This window comes from Astyanax mexicanus, chromosome 17, assembly GCF_023375975.1.
Source record: "Astyanax mexicanus isolate ESR-SI-001 chromosome 17, AstMex3_surface, whole genome shotgun sequence".
NCBI classification, from domain to species: Eukaryota; Metazoa; Chordata; class Actinopteri; order Characiformes; family Acestrorhamphidae; genus Astyanax; species Astyanax mexicanus.
The window spans coordinates 46,313,430-46,334,424 of NC_064424.1; the positions used below are offsets into that span (position 1 = coordinate 46,313,430).

General features: G+C 38.7%; 1 protein-coding gene and 1 long non-coding RNA gene across 4 annotated transcripts in view; both read right to left on the minus strand.

Annotated features, from left to right (window-relative positions):
• Positions 1-20,995, minus strand: part of LOC125782409 (uncharacterized) — a 113,395-nt gene that overhangs the window by 54,119 nt on the left and 38,281 nt on the right. The gene's annotated exons all lie outside the window — the stretch shown is intronic.
• cert1 (ceramide transporter 1) overlaps positions 1-20,995 on the minus strand; it is a 43,153-nt gene that overhangs the window by 12,546 nt on the left and 9,612 nt on the right. For 2 of the 3 annotated variants that reach the window (XM_022676658.2, XM_022676655.2), the window contains exons 3-7: positions 11,204-11,320; positions 4,670-4,777; positions 3,405-3,543; positions 1,883-1,969; positions 430-587 (exon numbers count right to left, since the gene is read on the minus strand). In XM_022676658.2, the coding sequence (XP_022532379.1) occupies positions 430-587; positions 1,883-1,969; positions 3,405-3,543; positions 4,670-4,777; positions 11,204-11,320 (609 nt within the window). The remainder of the gene's footprint in view (positions 1-429; positions 588-1,882; positions 1,970-3,404; positions 3,544-4,669; positions 4,778-11,203; positions 11,321-20,995) is intronic. The other variant, XM_022676657.2, reaches the window with a different exon arrangement.

The window sequence follows — 20,995 nt, forward strand, 5'->3', positions numbered from 1 at the left end:
ACTAATGCTAATGCTGCTGCACCCAGCCTTAGTGCTGCCTTACAGTCTGAAAAATACGGTAGGATTTAATAAGCACAGAATTGACTGAGTTGAACAATAAATCATGCATAGACTTTTTAAAATATCCAAAATTTTACTACTAAGGAGAAATTTAACTTTGGTTTACTCTGAGATTTCTTGACGTACTGATTTGTTTCATTACTGAGGTCTATTACTGAAACGTACTGGACACTCTTAATGAAGAACCTTTAAAGAACCTTTGCATCAGGAGAAGGTTATTTAGATTTTTTGAAATCCCAAAAGTGGTTATTCTTTGGCATCACTTTATAGAACCAATTAAAGTAGACCACAGCAGACCTGTGGTGCAGCACCGCACAGCTAACATTACACCTGACATCAGACTGTGTTCAGAAAGCTGTGCTGCAGTACCTTATCCAGTCTCCTCTGCCAGCTGTCCTCTCTCTTCACCATCAGGTCGAGACAGTGAGAGAGTGTGGCCAAGATTCCTGCTGTAGTGGCCTTAAAGGTGATGGCCTCTCCTTTAAAGTCGATCCCATTGATGCCCTTAGTGCTCAGAGACTGGAACACTATGAAGACAAGAGAGAGATTTTCACAGTTATAACCATCATCATTATCATCATCAGTAGCAGCAGCAATATAGTGCATTGGGAAGAATGTGAAAATACAATATGTATAATGATAAAGGAGAGAAATACAGAGTATAACATCCTGTCATTCCTTGAGCGAGATGATATCCTTACATTTATTTTATTCAAATTAAAATCACAAAAAAATCTGATTAAAAGAAAAGTTACGAGAACTGTTCAAGAAATATTTTTGGACTATGAGAATCACTGGCATTTTTTTTTCTTGTGTATTTCCTTGTTAAAAAACCACTAGCAATATTGCCATAGTTCTGTAATTTTGATGTTTTATGAGCATTTACTTCATAACAAGCATACAAAAAAATGCTAATAGTTTTTTTTCTCAACAGTTAGCTAGCTAACTTTTCCATTCCACATTAAATGACTCAACCGATGGCATCGGCTGTTTAAGGTTGAACAGGGGAAAAAAAAGCAAATAAAGGCTAATTTCAGCTCCCGATCACAGAGTAAATCAAAAATGTAGTAATAATAATTAAGCTGCATCACCAGCTCCCTTTTTGAGGATAATGCCCTTAAGGTAACTTGTAGCTTCCAGCAGTGGGGTTTAAACAACACACTATATAAACTATTAACTAACTATTATTAATGTGCATGCAGAAGCCTCAAAGATATATGCATTCAAACATTTAACTCAATATTTTCCGCATAAAATGTAGAAACACCTTACTAACCACTCAGGCAACCACTTACGCAAAGCGCTTTTGTTTTTTTTACCTATACCACAGCAACACCACTTGGTAACATCTAAAAAGGATTTGTCATATCAAAGCAACAAATTGGCAATAAATTACTAACTGACTCCCACACTTAGCAACACACAAAAAAAAAAAAAAATTAAACCTTGACAACTAAATAGCTATGCCATTATTAAAAAATATTACTCAAGTTTTATGCATATAATAGTGTTGTTTTTTTGTCATAGCATGACAATTCTTCCACAATATATGACATCATTACCCCTGTATTGTAATAAGTGTAGTATTGTCAGGTTCTTCCCAATATACAGCCCTAATTACAGCAGCAACACCTTCGCAACCAGACACTGTTTCACAGCAACAGTATAAAAATAAATACATACATACCTAGATACATTAATAAAAATATTTATTTTTACTAATACATTTCCTTTAATACAAATCCTTCCCATTCTGTAAGCTTTACCAACATTAACTGAGTAGAATAAAGCAGTTTAAACCGCAGGGGACTGATGAACTCACACTTCTCTCTGCTGCCGTTGTGATTATTGTGCAGAAATTCTCCATCGGGACGAGTGGTCGGGAAGTCATCTTCATCATCTTCCACAACTGGACCAAGTGCACAAGGAGAGAAACACACACACACACACACACACACACACACACGATCAGTGTGAACTCAAAGACCCCAGTGGAAGGCACAGCCTAGAGCTGCCAGTACAGCAGCCTGAACACCAGCACTGTAGAGGCCTACTGTACCACCCAGCATTACAATAGACCAGCTTCATCCACAGACGGAGGAGGGGGAGGAAATGGAAAAAAAAAGAGACAGAGCAAATGAGAAAAGGAAGAAAGGAGAGAGGGATGTGATGAACAAGACAGAGAGGGAAAAGGACAGGAAATGAGGAGAGAATTTTTTGCGGGTAGCAAAGAGAAAAGAAGCAAAAAAAAAAAAAAAAGGTGAAAGAGAGGTGATATTAAAAGAGAAGAGAGAGAAAGAGAGAGAAAGGGGAGACAGAAAGAAAAAGAGAAAAGAATGATAGAGAAGAGGAAGAGAATGGGAGAGAGGGGATGAAGAGGGGGAGGACTGAGAGTGAACAAAAGAAATGGCTGATTGTTTATGTGGATCAACAGGCACTGTTGTGCTGCTTCAGCATTCTGACAAACAGGCGGACAGACGAGAGAGAGAGAGAGAGAGAGAGAGAGAGAGAGAGAGAGAGAGAGAGAGAGAGAGAGAGAGAGAAAGAGAAAGATAGTGACTGGGCAAGAGAGGGAGTGAAAGTGCGTGCAAGAGACAGGAGTATGAGAGAGATAGTGTCCGTGCAAGACAAAGAGAGAGTAAAAGAGTGAGTGAGAGCTGTCTGTGCGAGAGAGAGAGAGAGAGAGAGAGAGAGACAGAAAGGGAGAGACAGAGAGAGAGCAAGAGTGAGAGCTAGAGTGCATGCAAGAGAAAAAGAGACAGAGAAAATGTGAAAGAGCTAGAAGGTGGAAGAAAGAGAGTGAGCAAAAGAGTATATAAGAAGAGAGTATGAGAGTGTGTGTGAGAAAGAGTGTGAGAAAGTGAGAGAGAAAGAGCATGAGGGACCTAGATTGAGATAGTGAACATGCAAGATCAGAAGTGAGAGAGATAGAATGTAAGAGAGAGAGAGAGAAAGAAAGAAAGAAAGAAGGTGAGCAAGTGTGTAAGAGAGTGTGAGAAAGTGTGAAAGAAAGAATATAAGGGACCTAGAGTGAGATAGTTACTGAGTGAGAAAGAGAGAGAGAGACAGAGAGAGATATAGAAAGAAAAAGAGGGAGAAAGAGAGAAAGAGAGAATGAGAAAATTACAGAGAAAGAGTATGAGAGACCTAGAGTGAGAGAGGGAGTGAGAGTATGTGCGAGAGACAGAGTATGAAAGAGAGATAGTGTCCGTACAAGACAAAGAGAGAGTAAAAGAGCAAAAGAGAGAGAGAAAACTAGAGAGAATGTTCTCATATTGTTCTTTTAGGAGAACATTTAATGGTATCAGAGGGGATATTTATAACGATACAAACTCTGAACTCACTCTTGTCCCTCTGCAGCTCATCCTTGGACACAGCGTCAGAACAGGCGTCAAAGTATTTCTGAAGTGTGTCCACCTGCCTGCACAGGATGTCTCTGAACGTCTCCATCTCAGCCAGCTTCTCCTGCAGACTGTGGCCCTTCTGTCAGAAGCAGTCAAACAAAAAACCAGGATCAGAAACCCATCAGGACATTGTCTGTAATAATAATGCAATGCCAGGTATGGGCTGGTAGAGCTGTGCTGTAGCTGTGGAGTAGAGGATATGTGTTCTCTGTACTGAATGAGTTTTATCCAAAGCACTTGTGGTGTGGGGTTGAATGCAATCAAATGCTCAAAGCAATGTTCCAACATCCCAGGCCTTGATTAAGACAACAGACTAGACTGAATGAAACGAACAGTGATGGTTTAAAATGGGCTTTTCTATGGTGTCTAAAGCTGTATCCAGATGGGATTAGTCCTCCGGTAATTTTAGTCCCATCCAGGCGCACATCTCTGAGTTTAGTCTCCTCTTGTTTATTAATATAGCTATTTTCCCACTGTCGTGCACCGTAATTACACTTTGGGAACGCGTTTCCACGGAGATCCACATGAAAACACAACGAGTGGAAATGGAGGAGCTACTGAACACAATGTCACATGACTAAGAAAAAAGCCTAAAAACTCATTGATCCTCCTGTTTTTTCAATTGCAGTCCGGATGCAGAAGTTTTTTCACTGAGCAGAAGTGTGAAATATTTTTTTACAGACATCCCCCTGAGAAAATAATCCTGTCCGGATAGGGCTTAAGATTAAGCATTAAAGGCATGTCTAGGAAACCTGTTGCAACAGGCCAATAATTAAGCCGATCCTGAGAGCTGATCAGATCATATGATCCATATTTTGTGAGCTGCTTTTGGGGACGCTGCTGTTCCCCACTTAACCACTTGGTGGCAGTATAGATCTCACAAAAACTGCAAAAAGCCAACATTAACCCTTTAACGATCTGCTCGACTTTTTGGTGAATGAATGAATGAATGAATGAAAGAAAGAATGAATAATTGAATACCTGTGGAAAAAATGTGTTCTGCTATTTTCTTAATTTCAATTTTATGAGCAGAGAAAGAGAGAAAATGTAAATTTAAGACAGCTTTGGAGTTCAGAGCCTCATTTACAAAGCAAAGGAAGCAAAAAAGCCTTGGGAAAATGGATCCACTGCATTAAAAATCTTTTCCGTTTGATAAGTTCTACACGGTGTAAAAGAGACAATCAGATTTATGTTTTTGCTCTCACCTTGAAGGAGGAGGTAGAGGTAGCAGAGTAGCTGCTGGTAGCAGAAGTGAGAGACAGCATGGAGCCATGTCTCCGCAAACTGGACTCAGAACCATAACCAGACTCCACCTGGAGAGAGAAACAGAAAGGTCATTAAATATTAAATCACAATATTTCAAAGCTTGTTTAGTCCATGTAAAGAAACACTGCCAATAAAAAAGACTCTCTGGAGCAGACAAACTAACAAACAAGAACCAACTAGCACCATGGTTAATGCCAGGGGATCATCTAACACTGTGACCTCTTAACATTGTCTTGTCGCTGAATTGCAATCAAATCCTCACATCAATGCTTTAAAAACCAATAGAAAGCCTCTTTTTAATACCTTTGATTTCATAAGAAATAAGAAGTTATCCCAATACATCCATTTACTCTGTCCATATATAGTATTATACACCTGGCTTTAAAGGTTTAGAGTGTTAAATAATGTTCACTTTCTACGTATAACTACAAATAAATTGAAATTTCATGTATTTTAAAAAAAAGTCGCTGTGCAGACCTGCCATGGAAGAACTCAACACCGACTAGGGCTGGGCGATATGGCCCTAAAATATTATCATGATATTTCATGGTATTTTTTTGCGATAATGATACTCCTGGCTATATGACAAAACACTGAATTAAAAAAATATATAATTTCAAGAATACACTACTACAACAAAATATATATGTTAATAATAAATGTTATTATTGCATTCAATATGATATGGCACACCTTTAACTGAGATATAAAAAAAATATATATATATATCCAAATATCTCCATATATCCAGCATTAAAGTAAAATAAATGATACTGGGCAGATATTATCGTCTCTAGTAGATATATAATAGGAAATGAGAACAGTGTGTATTTTTCGTTTGCTAAAAGAGTAGAAAAAAGTAGTACCCTGATGGGACAATTAGGGGTGGGTGATATGGCACAATATTTCAGGGTATAATATTTTTCACATATTCAAAACTGTTGGTGATATTATTGTGTACGATACGATATGACACACCCCTAAAGCCAACAACCACAGTTTAACTCTCAGTTACTGAATTTAAGTTAAAAAGTGATTTTAATCTTTTGAACAGTGGTGTATTGTTATATTACCCAACCCTACATTAACACAAAGGGATTTGTAACAATTCTCACACACGCATCACATCCTGTGATCCCATGGCACGCCTCATGAGTAACAGCTCGAAATGGTCTGGGTCAGTTTACAGCAGTACACACACACACACACACAGTATAGGTAATAGATGTATCCCACTGAGAGTACGTGGAATAGAGTAACAAGACGAGACAAGCCCTGACTGCTGTTTCTACCTCTTACACACCGCTCTTACACACCGCTCTTACACACCGCTCTTACACAAACACACTCCGCCGCAAATAACACACTGACGCAACTCATTTCAACACCTGCAGCACCTACAAGCCAATCAGAGCTCATAATCCTGAGGACCATACTAAAGCCTGGAGCAGCAGAACGGGCTTGCATAAAAAACAGTCCAAATTTCTCAACGCAGGTTCCACCACACAGGCCACGATCTGAGGAGAAAATAATATCATTCATAAATCTACAGTAAAAACTAGGACTGTGTATTAGCAAAAAATAGAAATATAAAACATATCACTGATGCTGTAAGCACCTTAAAATATTAGTTAAAACAAAACAATGTTTTTGTCGATTGATTATAAGGCGCATTTTGAGAGACACTAGTAAGGAATAGTGGTGCTGCAATGTTTAAGAATTACAAAACTATGCGATACGGCCCTAAAATTATATCACGATCACGATCATGGTATTTTTGTGATAGTGATACTCTTGCTGATATGAATTAAAAAATATATATTTAAAGAATTCACTACTGCAACAAAATGAATATGACATTTTTATTAATACAATATGATATAATATGGCACACCTCTAACTGAGATATTAAAAATGACAATTTTTTTCAGATTTGTAACAGAAGTCTATGATCTAGAATTTCATGATACTAATAATAATAATGGACTCCAAATATCTTCATGTATTCAGGATTAAAGTAAAATAAATGATACTGGACAGATATAATCTGTCTCTAGTAGATAAATAATGGGAAATTAGAACAGTGTGAATTTACTTTTGCTAAAAACAGTAAAAAAAAAAAAAAAAAAAAAAAAAAAGTAGAACCCTGATGTGATAAGATGCTCTTTTGGACACGCCTACTATAAACACGCTTTATCCTTTAGGCGTGTGTGATTTTAGCTTTATTTATCTGGAACACGGCTTCACAGAAGGTGGTTTAGCGGTTAATAAAATTAGCTGTTTGTAAAATTAACACAGAATTCACTGCAGAGCCACAGGTAGGACTTGTGAAGGCGCTGTCTGAACACTAGGAGGTGACAGTACGTTTCTATCTCCAGTGAAAAATGGTGAAATCTGAGGTAACTACAGTTCAAAGGCAGAGAATAACCTGACTGGTAAACACAGACTAGTGTTACAATCATTCCAGCCAATCAAAAAGCCTCTTCCTGACACTGAACCATCAATAAAGCCAGCATCATCCAATCAGAGGCCAAGAATAGCCTGCGTGAGTGTTATGAGATCGATTGCCTCGCTGGCTGGGGAACAGAGAGCAGCTCTCAGTCTGATAAAAGCAGATTAAACACAGACACACAGACCAGCTACAGCAATACAACAATACAACACACTCGAGTTTTCCTTTATTCAACATGAGGATGGAGAATAAAGCCTAGGACACTAATAATACACTATAACACAGATTCTCAGACAGGGATTAAGTATAATTTTGGACTACAGCACATTTTGTACAGGATTATGACTCGGCTTAATCTGTATCTGGGGGAAACTGCTCTTTAAATACTCAAATGTAATGTAATTTAATTATTGAATTTAGCTTGTAACTTGTAGAAGAACAGGCCTTTCTAGAGCAGATAAACATGATCAGATAAGCACTGACTGGCACTTAGAGCTGAGCGATATGGACTAAAACAAATAAATCTGATTCTTGATTTGAATCTATTTTTCCCCCTACTAAAAATCAAAGCACAGATGACAAAAAAAAATGGTTTAAAGCTATTTTGGTTTCATTTTCTCTTTTAAAGGTTCGAGTGCAACCAAAAACAAGCAAATAGTAGAGGTGTGCCATATCATATCGTATGCAATAATATTGCCAATATTTTTTGAATATGGTGAACGCTATTACACCCTAAAATATCGTCCCATATCACACACCTCTAATTATCACATCAGGGTACTACTTTTGTTTTTTTTACTGTTTTAAACAAAATAAAAAAATGCACACTGTTCTTAATTCCTATTATATATCTACTAGAGATTATATCGGTCCAGTATCATTTATTTTACTTTAATCCTGGATATATGGAGATATTAATAATATGAAGTGCATTATTATTATTAGTATCATGACATTCTGGATCATTGACTTCTGTTACAAATCTGATAAAATTCTAGTATTTTTTAATATCTCAGTATATATTGCCAATACTATGCAATATAATGATTTTATCTTAGGGTCATATTGCCCACCCCTAATAAATTATAGAGCTGGGTATCGCTTTTAAATTTTCGATATCGATACTGGTACGGTACTTTGAGTTTGATACTGATAACCAAATAGTACTTTTTTCTATACCTTTTTCTAAATTGCAACCAAAAAATTCAAAAAGCGATAATTCATAATGATGACACAATGGATTTATTTAACAGCCGACATGAGTAATCTCATTCTCATACCGTCACACTGAGAGGCAATCGTAATTTTAGATCTTGTTGGAACATATAATAAAACTGAGAGAAAAACAATTTTCATGAAAACACATCATTCTTAACTGTAAATTCCAATTAATCAATAAAACCGGTTTATCGCCCAGCTCTACTGGCACTTCACTACACCCAATGGCAGTAGAGCGCTATAAAGATATAAAACCTTTTATAACAGAGCTGTGGGGATGTGGAACTGTGTTCTCTGGAATGATGGCAATCAACCAACATCCTGATCTCAGCAATGCTGCTGATGCTTAATGTAATCAAATCCTCCCAAAATATAGTATGCCAGTAGAGTTTAGAGTCTTCCCTAGACATTAGAGACAGTTACTCCAACAAAAGCCAACATATGAAAAAGAAACAGCCATGAATAAAGAATAAAGGACTGTGTAATTTGTATTTGTAATTTGTGTTTGTTGAGTTTCAAATCCACTGCTGTGTTAAGTGTTAAACATTAATTATGATTTATTATCAGCTTTCTCCAGTAACAGGGTGGTGTGTACATGTTGGTCTTGGTGTCAGATAACACAGGACACCTTCAGAGGTCTTATAGAGTTCATGCCTCGACAGATCAGAGCTGTTTTAGTGGCAGGAAGGAGACCTACACAATATCATGCAGATTGGTTCAATATTTACACTTGTATTAATTTTTTAAAGAACAGCATTTACATTAAATGGAACATGCAGCTTTTGCTGACCTAAACGCTGCAGCAGGACATTTCTGAAATGTCTGCGCACACACACACACACACACACACACACACAAACACACACATACACATACACACGATCACCTCTGGGAGACTGTGCTGTATTACTGAGCAGCTTTGCTGACACTGTGGAACTGCAGTTTACTGTCTGAAGGCCAGACGCTTTATAAGAGTGATGCTTCAGAAGCATAAAGGGTGAAATCCTCCATTTACTTTACAGGGAAGAGCAGTGGGGGCTTATAAATCTACCCTCCAAAAAAAAATGTTTGGCTGAACACAATGCTCCTGATTAAACGATGCATGCTTTCTTTTTCTGTGATTCGTAGGTTTTCAGGAAAAAAGCTAGTGGACTTTTGCAGGAAAAAAAACTGAAAAACACAAAAAAAAAAAATTCTGATGTTGCAAAGCAGCCCTAAGAAAAAAAAAATACTACAAAAATAAAGGACCACAGCATTTCAGGGCTAATAGTCGAAACACAGCCTCATTATGCTTTTCGGGAAAACTTAATAATAACTTAGTAATTTCACCAGTTTTGTAATTTCCCCTTGTCTGTAACTTTATGTACCGCATTGTATGGACTATAAGACGCACCATACTATAAGGAGCACTATCAATGAATGTCTATTTTCTGACCTATTTTCATATATACATATATATATAAACCCCTTCAGTTTATTATTTTCTATTTCTGCTTATATTTCCAATATATTTTATTTAACAGTGCTAGCCACAGTTAGCAGCAGTGTCAGTAAATGCTGCCCGACAGTTCTACACTGAGGAAACCTGAGACTTATAAGCTCGAACGGAACTGGTTTAAGAATCAGAGATCTTGTGGTGGAGAAGCGTTCAGAGTGTGTGTGAGAATGACTCAGTTTCTGCAGCCTAAAGAGAGTGACAAAGAGGGGTCACCCCTCAGACTCAGACTAAAAGTGCTGTACTCGTGCATATCTGTACCACTGATTGGTTCATCTGTATTACAGGCATAGGCAGCCAATCAGTGTTTTGGGGGGCCGATGCCACATTAATGCCACACAGATGCCAGGCAAACTTACAGCCACCTCTATGCAAACACTGGAAATCTAATGTGACAGTAAATAATAAACGAAAGAGATTCACTCATCAAAATAAACAGGTTTCAGGAGAGATGTGTAAATAGTTCTAATATTATCATTATTTTTTTTCCGTTTACTTACACACTATTACGCGCTACATTACTGCAGGAACGGGTCTCCTAATATTAAAATACCTTGCAATTCAGTTCATTACTTATTTTAAAAAAAAAGGGAAAAATAGTCTAATATTCACATTACACAGCTAAATATGAGTTGACTAAGAGCATGACAAGTCAGGTACAACTCAAATATTACTAATAATAAATCAATAACTATTAAAGGTATTTTGTTTAAATTGCTTAACTAATTAAATTATTAATTTAGTGTTGAGTTTAAACTCTGCCCTGACCGCAGAGCTGCCCCAATAGCAGTCCTGTCAGTGCTTCAGATCCCACTGTACGTCTCATTTTTCAAATATTTTAGCTAATTTCTTGGAATTTCACCAAAGGTCCTGTACCATCACCATCTCTAGGATTTCCTGAAAGCCACATATTTCCTCCCTCTCTGATCCTCTCAGTTCCCATCAGCAGCACGAGCTCTGTGACGACACTGAGGTCAGGTTTGCTCTGTCTGAAGGCAGATGGGTCGGACAGGACCCCAGACGAGCCTGTAATTAAACCAGACTCTCAGCTCTGCTTCCTGAGCCTCTCCTGGGCATCTGACTGGGAGCAGCCTTATCCTGCTGACTCAAAAACCTGCTAAAGACCATTTCTAGAAATGCTAGAAATATATGACATACCTGAAGCACTTTACATAATGTTTTCTGAATACAAAGGTTATTAAACGATTCAAAAAAATCATTGGGGCTGTGATGTAGAGCGCTGAGCTTTAAAATGTACCTTTTTTACTACAATTTCAAGAGGAAAATGGTATTTGTTGTTCAACTCACCCTGTGCTGCTCGATGGAGTCGATCCACTGGTTGCGGTGTTCAGGGTCCATCGCTCTTAGATACCACACGCTGTCATTAACACTGATATCCAGCCGACACTCATCAAACTCATGGGGCTGGAGCGAGACAAAGGAAGAGAGAGAGAAAAAGAGATATTAAAAAGAGAAATTTGAGAAATAATTTTTTTTTTCAGCTCCATGTTGACCTTCCTAACAAAGACATGCTGTCTTACAACTGGCATCCACCTGACGTATCGTTATCGTGAAAATACCATGAAATATCTTGATATTATTTCAGGGCCATATCGCCCACCCATATCTTCCATGTGGATCAGCTACAGGTAGGAGTGTCTAATAGAGTGTTTAGAATACACACACACACACACACACACAAAATGAAGAACACCTGGGTGTTTTTTTTTCAAGTAGAGCGAAAGGGACAGGAGTGATAAATTAGGAACACACACACACACACACACACACACACATCAATGAATGAAGAGGTATTACAACAGGGCAGACGAGGACACAATGAGGGACACTGCAGAAAGCCACAGGAGATGAGCCTGGATTTAATACTCTGAATAAAGAGTGTGTGTGTGTGTGTGTGTGGGGGGGAGGGAGAGAGAGAGAGAGAGAGGGGGGGGGGGGGGGGGGGGGAGCAATACAAATACAAATTAAGCACTATCCAGGCGGGGTTTTTAGGTTTTAGGTTTTCTTGGTCACATGACATCATCAAGTTCAGTAGCTCCTCCATTTCCACTCGCTGTTGTTTAACGTGGATCTCCGCGGAAACCGTGGTGCGCCCAAAGTGTAATTACGGTGCGAGGCAGTGGAAAAATAGCTATTTTATTAAAGGCAAGGAGACGAAACTCAGAGATGTGCGTCCGTACAGGACTAAAATTACCGGAGGAGCACGGAGATCTACTGTTGTTCAGAGAAAAACAGTAGATAATTCAGCCTGTAATTTTTTTTTTATCTCAGAGGACGATTGAGAAAAACACGTACATGATTGTTCTGGATGGGAATAAAATCACAGAGGATAAAAAAAAACCCATAAAAGAGGGAATTACCCCAGAACCCCCTGAGAAAGTAGTCCCGTCTGGATTGGGACTGCTCCATGGACTCAGTGGAGCAGCTGGAACATTGGGCTGGTTCTGGTTCTGCTGTAACCAGCCTGATTGAGCGAAACCCTTCCTGCAGCACAATCACGCTGTGTGAGCTTCCTATCTGCTCTAACAGTGTAAACAGAAGGTGACTCACTTCTCCCAGTTCACTAAACACCCCAAACACAATGCTCGTGCTCTCCAAACGGCCTCCACCCGAACGCACTACAGCAGGACTCAATATAAACTACTGTAGAGCAATCAAACTACAGTCGGATAGAACAAATCACAGAGGGACACTCCTGAAAACCTTTTTCTTTTATATGAAAGCATCTGGCTGGAGTTCAGGGTGTCAATAGTGTGAACACCTCAGTGAATCAAAGCTTAGATTTCTAATTTTGTTTTACCAGCGTGGTTAGCAACAGAGCTAGCCATGGTTAGCAGCGATTAGCACTAGTAAACGCCACCCGACAGCACTAGACTGAGGAAGCCAGGGCGCTACCAGAAAGCAGTTCAACTCACGTAGCTTATTTTAACACAGCAAACATGCAGACTACAGTCTGAATGAGGAAAAAGCTAGAGCTGCGGTTAGCGGCTAATGCTAATGCTGCTGCACCAAGCCTTAGCGCTGGACAAACTTCACTGAAAACTAACCCTTATAACAGCGGAATGAATGGCTTTACTACTCCTTACTACCTGACTGATAGAATTCATACATAAGGAGCACTGTCGATTTTTGGGACAATTTAAAAGGTCCCATTCCAATGTTTTTTTATTTAATTTAAAATGTCTAGTTGTGGTCTCTAGTATGAATGAACGCCACATACGCCAGAGTTTGTGTATAACCCTGCTTTAGTTCACTGGATTAGTGGTCTCTGAAGAAGGACAGGATTTATTTCAGCTCTTGCTCATGAATATTCATACATGCTAACGTAAACTAGCTGGTGTAAACAGAGCTGTAATCGTCCTGAGCTCCCTCTGTTGCTGCATGCAGGTAATGCAGTTTGCAATTATTATTATTATTTGCAATGTTTTTTTACAGCTCTGTTTCTGCAAACCTAAAGAGCAGAAGGGCTGAGAAGAACTCACCATGAATTAAATCAACATGAAAACCCTCAACAGCACTTAACTGAAACCAGTCAGTTCTGGAAGATGGTTCCACTCTGTGTGTTTGTGTATCTGTGTATGTGTGTGTGTATGTATGTATATGTTTATGTGTGGGAACAAGCTCAGCTCGGGTTGGACGGCGTTGTAGGAGGTGGGGGAGCTTGAAGCTTGGGAATGGAAAAAAGGGGCGCAGGGTCATGTTGGGCACACTGGGAACGCTCAGAGAATCAGGAGTGAACTGAGGGCACTGCTGAGCACCAGCTAAAATAAACAGAGCGAGGGTCTTCACTACAGACCCTAAGAACATAAATGCTGCACCAGTGTGTGCAGAGAACCTGAGGTCAGACATCAAAGCCAGTAGATTAGTAGGTTCTGTAAAACTGGACAGTGAGTCTAAATAAACTGCAGTGTGTTTAATATCACGACTTAAACATGGCTGCATTTGTTAGTCAAAAGATGAGAGACTGGCTCCAGCTTAAACACACACAAATACATGTAAACACACACATATACACACACACACACATATACACACACACACACATATATACACATACGTATGTCAGACAGGTCCATATAAGGATGGCTGATTCTCATATCCTGATATGTTGTGAGAAATGGTTTGAAGAATTTGTAAAAATGTAAAAATAAGAGCATTCAACGCTAATTATTTGGAAACAGTAACACGGTAATATTTTTTAATGCAATTAATCAAGCCACCAAGTTTGACCCCAACTTCCTCTGTAATCTGCCCCGCCCCTGCCCAACACACACATTTTTCACTTGTGGTTCACTTGTTCACTTGTGGTAAAAATGTGATGTGGTCTTGATCCGAACCAGCTATAAAAAAATACTTTTTAATTGAGCCAAACTGCTGATAAGTTGCAGTTTAATCTGATATATATCCAACAGATAATACACTGCTATGAACAAATGCTCTGCTCTGTCTCTGCTGCTTCATGTTGTTTACACACGCAGTAATGTGCAGCGTTCACTGCTCACATCTGTGCTGCACGTCCCATTGAAAACACTGTAGCGGCATTTTTTTTTTTTTTACATTTTGTGTTAAAGCAGCTTCACACTGCACTATATTTACTTTCTTACTCTCGTGCCAGACAGCTCTGACCAATCAGAGGAGACGATGTGCTCACGTGATTCATTGGTGCAAATTTTGGTGCGTTTAGGTTTTTATGCCTGTGTGAAACCAAACCAAACAGAGGGAGAAACGCTCCAAACAAACAAACTTATCAACAGATCCGGATCACAGAAACTTTTACAACTACAGGTGTGAAAACGCTCTTTTATACTCAGATAATTAAGTTCCAATTCAGAAATTGGATTCTTTATTCCAGTGCCCCTCGTTACAGCTTTATCGCTCCTCAAATATAAATATATATATATAAGTATATACTAGTATTTTAATTGCTATCAGAGTATATCTATAAAACACACTTTGTGAATAGAAATTATTGTAATTCTCTGAATACGACAGGAGCTTTACTGAGTCTGGGAGGGGCGTGGCCTGTTCTACACAACAGCTGGTCATCGGTAAAGAGCGGGTAATCTCTCAGTTACAGGATTAACAACTGACTCATAAACCGCACTGTATCAGCACTGTTACTCATCTCTATTACAACAGAGAGAGAAAGAGAGAGAGAGAGAGAGAGGAGCACAAGTAAAGAAACAGAAAGAAAAGGTAGAATAGAGAGAGAACTAGAGGGAGAAAAAAGGAGAGAGAGGATTAAACACAAAAAGAAGGCTGGAAAAGACTACAAATAAAATTGAGAGAAACAGGCAGAAGAAAAGAGAAACAAAAAGAAAAAAGAGAAAAAGAAAATCAAAATCACTGACTATATTTATTTGGGTTTATTATAATTTTATATAGAAATTGACAGGTAAATACACTCAATGATCAAAAACTGTCTTTGAGTTTATTATAATGTTTTATACCATTAATTACAGGAATATGCTCTCACAGACCACTGAGTAGGTTCATTTTAGTCTATTCTTACATTATATAGAGTTAATTACATGTAGATACACTCAATGATCCCTGCTTTATAATATTTTGGGTTTATTCTAACATTATTTAGATTTAATTACAGCAAGATACAATTAATGATCCCTGCTTTTGTTTATTTGCGTTTATTTTAATGTTATATATATATATATATTTGTGACATCACAAGCTTTTTGCCTTCTAAAGATTTTTATTATTATTATTTGTTTTTATAGAGCTCTATTACAGTGTGTTACAGCTCAAAACATGCAGCAAAGAAAATAAAATGTTAAGTTTTAGGCACTGTGTGTGTGTGTTATCAGGCCTGTTGGAGAACATCACACTGCTACACTAGCAATAAAAACCTGCCCTGTTTTTGGGGTAAAACAATGTAATATTCCTTTCAGCGTCATTAGTTCAATCGGACACACGCAGACGCAGAGCCACATAAAAGACACACAGAGATACAGAACGTGACCTTCCTCCACAGAGACAGAGGAGGATCCTGCATCCGGTGATCAACTGAACACTGCAGGAGAAAAACAATGCAGCACACAACCAGAGACACGGCTTTCTGCTGATTATTTAATTATTTAGAAGGTATTTATAGAGGGAATCCCCAAGTGAGATAACTGGAGTCTCATTCACAGCAGGACTCAGATATACAGGACTGTGTGATGGCCACAGCTTGGTGATTCGATATGCAGGAAAAAACTGCTGTCGCATAAAAACATCAGGATCATATTTATAAAAAGTTGAGTAAATGAGAAGTTTACTTCTTATCCGTTTAGAACAAAGGGATCTAACAAAAGAATATAATACTGCTACCTCGTGGGCGGGGCTTTAATATAACACTAAGGACTCTTTAAGCTCCCAATACAGATATAGCAATGCTACCTAGGTGCTGGAGCTGCTTAACTAGTTAACTTTAGTTAGGTTTATTTTACATCTTCAGAAAGGGGGCAGGTGATGCAACAATTCATTATTATTGGCCAATCCTTAATTCCTCTGTGATAGTGAGCTGAAAATAGCTTTTATTAGCTTTTATTTAATTTTTCGTTCCAGCTTAAATGCTGCAGCCCCTGCTGTCTGTGGCCATAAAACATTGAGACTATACATTAAACTACGGTATTATAGTGGTTATCGTCATTTTTACAAGGAAAATATTTACATACATCACCCTGGTTTACCAGAACACTCAGAGTTCTATCTTGTCCTGCCAGTTGCAGTTAGCATTAGCGGCTAATGCTAATGCTGCTGCACCCAGCCTTAGTGCTGAAGAAACTTCAATGAAAACTCACCCTTAGACAAAATTATGGAACTCTAAGCTTACTGTAAATAAAAGGAAGTGCTTTACTCACCCAAATAAACTGTTTTAGGAGAGAAATCTGTGTAGATTAACATCCAGTGCTCATTTACTTTAAAAGAAAATGTTTTTTTTTTTTTTTTAGAATTACATTTTTATTTACTACAGTTTCCCTATTAGAGAGGAAAAACATGGCGACACCCTTGCTCACTTTGATGTAGGCATCCTTACTAGTGTCGCTAAATGCGCCTTATAATCCTGTGTACCTTTATATGAAAATACACCAGAAAATAGGCGTTCATTGATAGTGCGACTTATAATCCATAATATATAATAGTTATTATTATTATTTCTATTTCTAATTATTATTATAAAATGGATCATTCACTCCTGATACAATAGACTGAAGCAATAGATTGCATGTGGTGTAGAGAGGAAGGAGAAAAAGGAGAAAGGAAGAAAAGAAAAAGTTGGCCGCATCGGATGAGCAGGGCGAGACCCCTGTGACACACAAGGACAGAAAGGAAGAGCAACACAGGAAAAGGACACACACTTCCTGTTTCAAATGCCAGGAGTGTCCAATGTTTCTTCACTTGTTTAAAGCAACTTTCCCCTCACAGCCCAGCTTCACCATCCCCCTGCTGATATTCAGGAAAAGGCAATCGATTGAATGACTATGTTCTTTTATCATTATCACAATATACTGAACGATAAATAGAGCTGGGTATTTTTACATTACTTTTCTTTTTAAAAATGATAAAACAGTGGATTTAAGGACAAACTGCAACACTAAATATACCACTGCCTGACACCAATCAGTTTATGTAAACTAATAATTAAAAATTGGTACTGTGTTTTTAAGAATTAATACAGTATTGCAATACAAAATATCCTGATTCTTCAATTTTTTATAGGATATATTTTCTTACATCCCTAATTTAAACTACAGCAGATAATTGAGGCTTTGTTTTAAGAGGTGTAGCAGCTTTTAAAGAGCAGCATTAGGCAACACTCAGGATTTCAGTATCAGTACTGGTATTATGGAGTGCGCCATTGCGCCACCTCTGTTGTGCAGCCATGCAGTGCAGCAACAGCAAGCAAACTGAGCAAGCAAAAGCTCTTCAGCCCTGTGTGTGGAGAGTGGCTTACCGCATCAACTGCACTACACCTCACACACATTCACACATTCACACACACACACACACACACTCACTCACTCACTCACACACACACACAAAGGCCCTGAGAACGGGGGCTCGCAGTTATCACTCCTCTGAGGTTTGGCAGGCACTGCAAACAGAGCACTCCTGCTCACACTCTCACACACACACTCTTTGAAATGCACTTGACTCCCTTGCTCTCAGTTTGGCAGCCATGTCTACAAACAGCCTTGCCTTTATCAAATATTCAGGAGGTCAATAAGAACAACACACACCTCCCGGTGTAGATCAGACCCAGCTAAATCAGGGCCAACGATCAGCTAATGTACTTCAGAAATTCTCCTTCAGCAGTTTAACCCCACATCAGACTGCAAATCAGGAACACTGCCAGCCAGCATCTCCTTATTCAGCATTAGTCCTACCATTCAAATGTGTCAGCTAAAAATAAATAAATAAATATAAAAAAATATAACAAATCATTACTATAATAAACAAATAAAGGGCTCACTGTATACATTTCAGTATTTATTCAAAGCCTTTATCCAGAAACCTGCTCTTACTGTACATGTCATTCCTGTTACATACATATACATATATATACATATATATATATATATATATAGAATGCAGAGGTATTTTTAGTATTTTTATAGTACTAGTCTTACCCAATGTGTGTACAGCTCTGGACAGAAAATAAGACCTTTGATTTGACCAAATTGAAAACCGCTGGAATATAATCAAGAGGAAGATGGATGATCACAAGCCATCAAATCATCAAACTGAACTGCTTGAATTTTTGCACCAGGAGTAAAGCAGCATAAAGTTATCCAAAAGCAGTGTGTAAGACTGGTGGAGTAAAAATCTTTGCATTATTTGAGGTCTAAAAGCTCTGCATCTTTGGTTCTTTGGTTATTTCTCATTTTCTGCAAATAAATGCTCTAAATGACAATAATTTTATATTTGGAATTTGGGAGAAATGTTGTCTATAGTTTATAGATAAAAATATATATATATTTTACTCAAACATACATTTTTCCAGAGCTGTACATATTCACAGCTAGTGCATTTTCATTTTTCTCCCACCCAGTTTGATGTACTGCAGTATGATAAAAAAAAGCCTTCAAAAAGCACAAACTGCTGTGGGTGAGCAAAAAGCGATGTGCTGACATTTTCCAGACAACATGGGGAAACTGTTCCACAAACAAATAATCAAAAACTTCCTGAAGCAGCTGTTCTGTGGTTCAGCAACAATGCAGATGTTTATAATAGGCAGGAAAGCGAGAGTTTGTGGTCAGTGATTATTTAACTAAACTCTGCTCTGTTTGTTTAATTGTAGCTGGCACAGCACACGCAGAAACGACAACAGAACACGCGGTTCTGCGTAAACAGACCGGCCCGGCTCTCCAGCGTCTCTATCTCTATCCGAGAGGCCTGTAGAAACAGCAGAACGTCTACAAAACATCGACTCTCCTCTCTTTACTAAATTAGCCAGGCAAACAGCATCGACCGGCTGAACACAGACTGGATTAGAGCGGCCACTGCTGCACTTCTGAACTGTCCTGGGAGCAGATTCCCTCAATATTAATCACTAGGAGATAAAAGAAACCAATCTTGAAGCAGCATGAAGCAGCAGAATTTCCTCAGCATGGTCAGTAAATCTTCTGGCTGGACACTGATATGACTGTAGTTCTGTATCTGTTTCTCTGTATACTTTTTATAGTTATAGTTCTATATTATTATAGTTCTATATTATTATTATCCTCCTTTCAACCTGTACTTCTTCAATACTCAGAACCCTGCAGGACCACCTAGTACTGTTTAGGTGGTGAGTGGTTATTATTCTCAGCTCTGCAGTGATTAACATGATGGTGTTTTTGAGGTGTTAAATGTGTGTTGTGCAGCAGGGCTGCTGGAGTTTTTAAACACTGTGTTTAATCACTCACTGTCCACATATCAGCCATATCCGGACGGGATTAATTTCTCAGGGGGACATCTTTGAAAAATATTTTACACCTTCACGCGACATCGCAGTGTTCAGTAGCTCCTCCATTTCCACTCGCTGTTGTGTTTTAGCGTGTGGATCTCTGTGGAAAGAGCGCCTTAAGTGTAATTACGGTGCGCAGCAGTGGACAAATATCTGTTTTATTAAAGGCGAGGAGACGAAACTCAGAGATGTGCATCTGGACGGGACTAAAATTACCGGAGGAGCACAGAGTTCAGAGAAAAACAGTAGATAATTCAGCCTTTAATTTTGTATCTCAGAGGACGTCTGAGAAAAACACCTACATGATCGTTCCGGACGGGAATAAAAATCACAGAGTATAAAAAAACCCATAAAAGAGAAAATTACCCCAGAACCCCCTGAGAAACTAATCCCATCCGGATATGGCTTAAATTGTACATAAAGTCTGCTGCTACACAGTTTACAGTGTTGGTCTTCCTCTAGTCCTTCATTAGTGCTTACAGAGTTGGTGGAAAACTCTCAATCCAGCAGGTGTGTAAAAACTCCAGCAGCACTGCTGTGTGTGATCAGCTCGTTCCAGCACAACACACACAAACACCTCCTACAGCAGCACTCAAACTCAAACCACTTGAGAGGGTGGTCTGAAGAGCATGTAAACCACATGCCCTAGATACAATTACTACAACAAAAGCAGGATAAACTCTTTACAATGCCCTAGATTACAAAAGAAACAATGAAATAATGGGTGTCCCAATACGTTTGTACATAAGGTGCATGAAAATCAAAGTGAGGAATCGTGCAGAGAGAGCTGATCCTGGATCAGTTCAGAAAGGACTGGAATTAACAGCACTCAGCTGACGGGAAAGCAAAAGGCCAAATCAGCATGAAAACGCTTGATGAGCTGCAGCCGGAGAGACTGAACTGAGCCTCTGCAGTATTTGACCACTGAAGCATTACGCTACACACAGGTCCACACACACACACACCTACCAACCACTCGCTGTGTGTGTGTGTGTGTGTGTGTGTGTGTTGGATTTCATTCTCCATCAAAGCCAGAATACAGAGCAGAACCTCCCAAACCAGACAGGAGGGCGTGTGTGTGTTGTAACTCAATCCTCTGTGTACAGAGTAAGAATTTCCTCTCAGGTTTC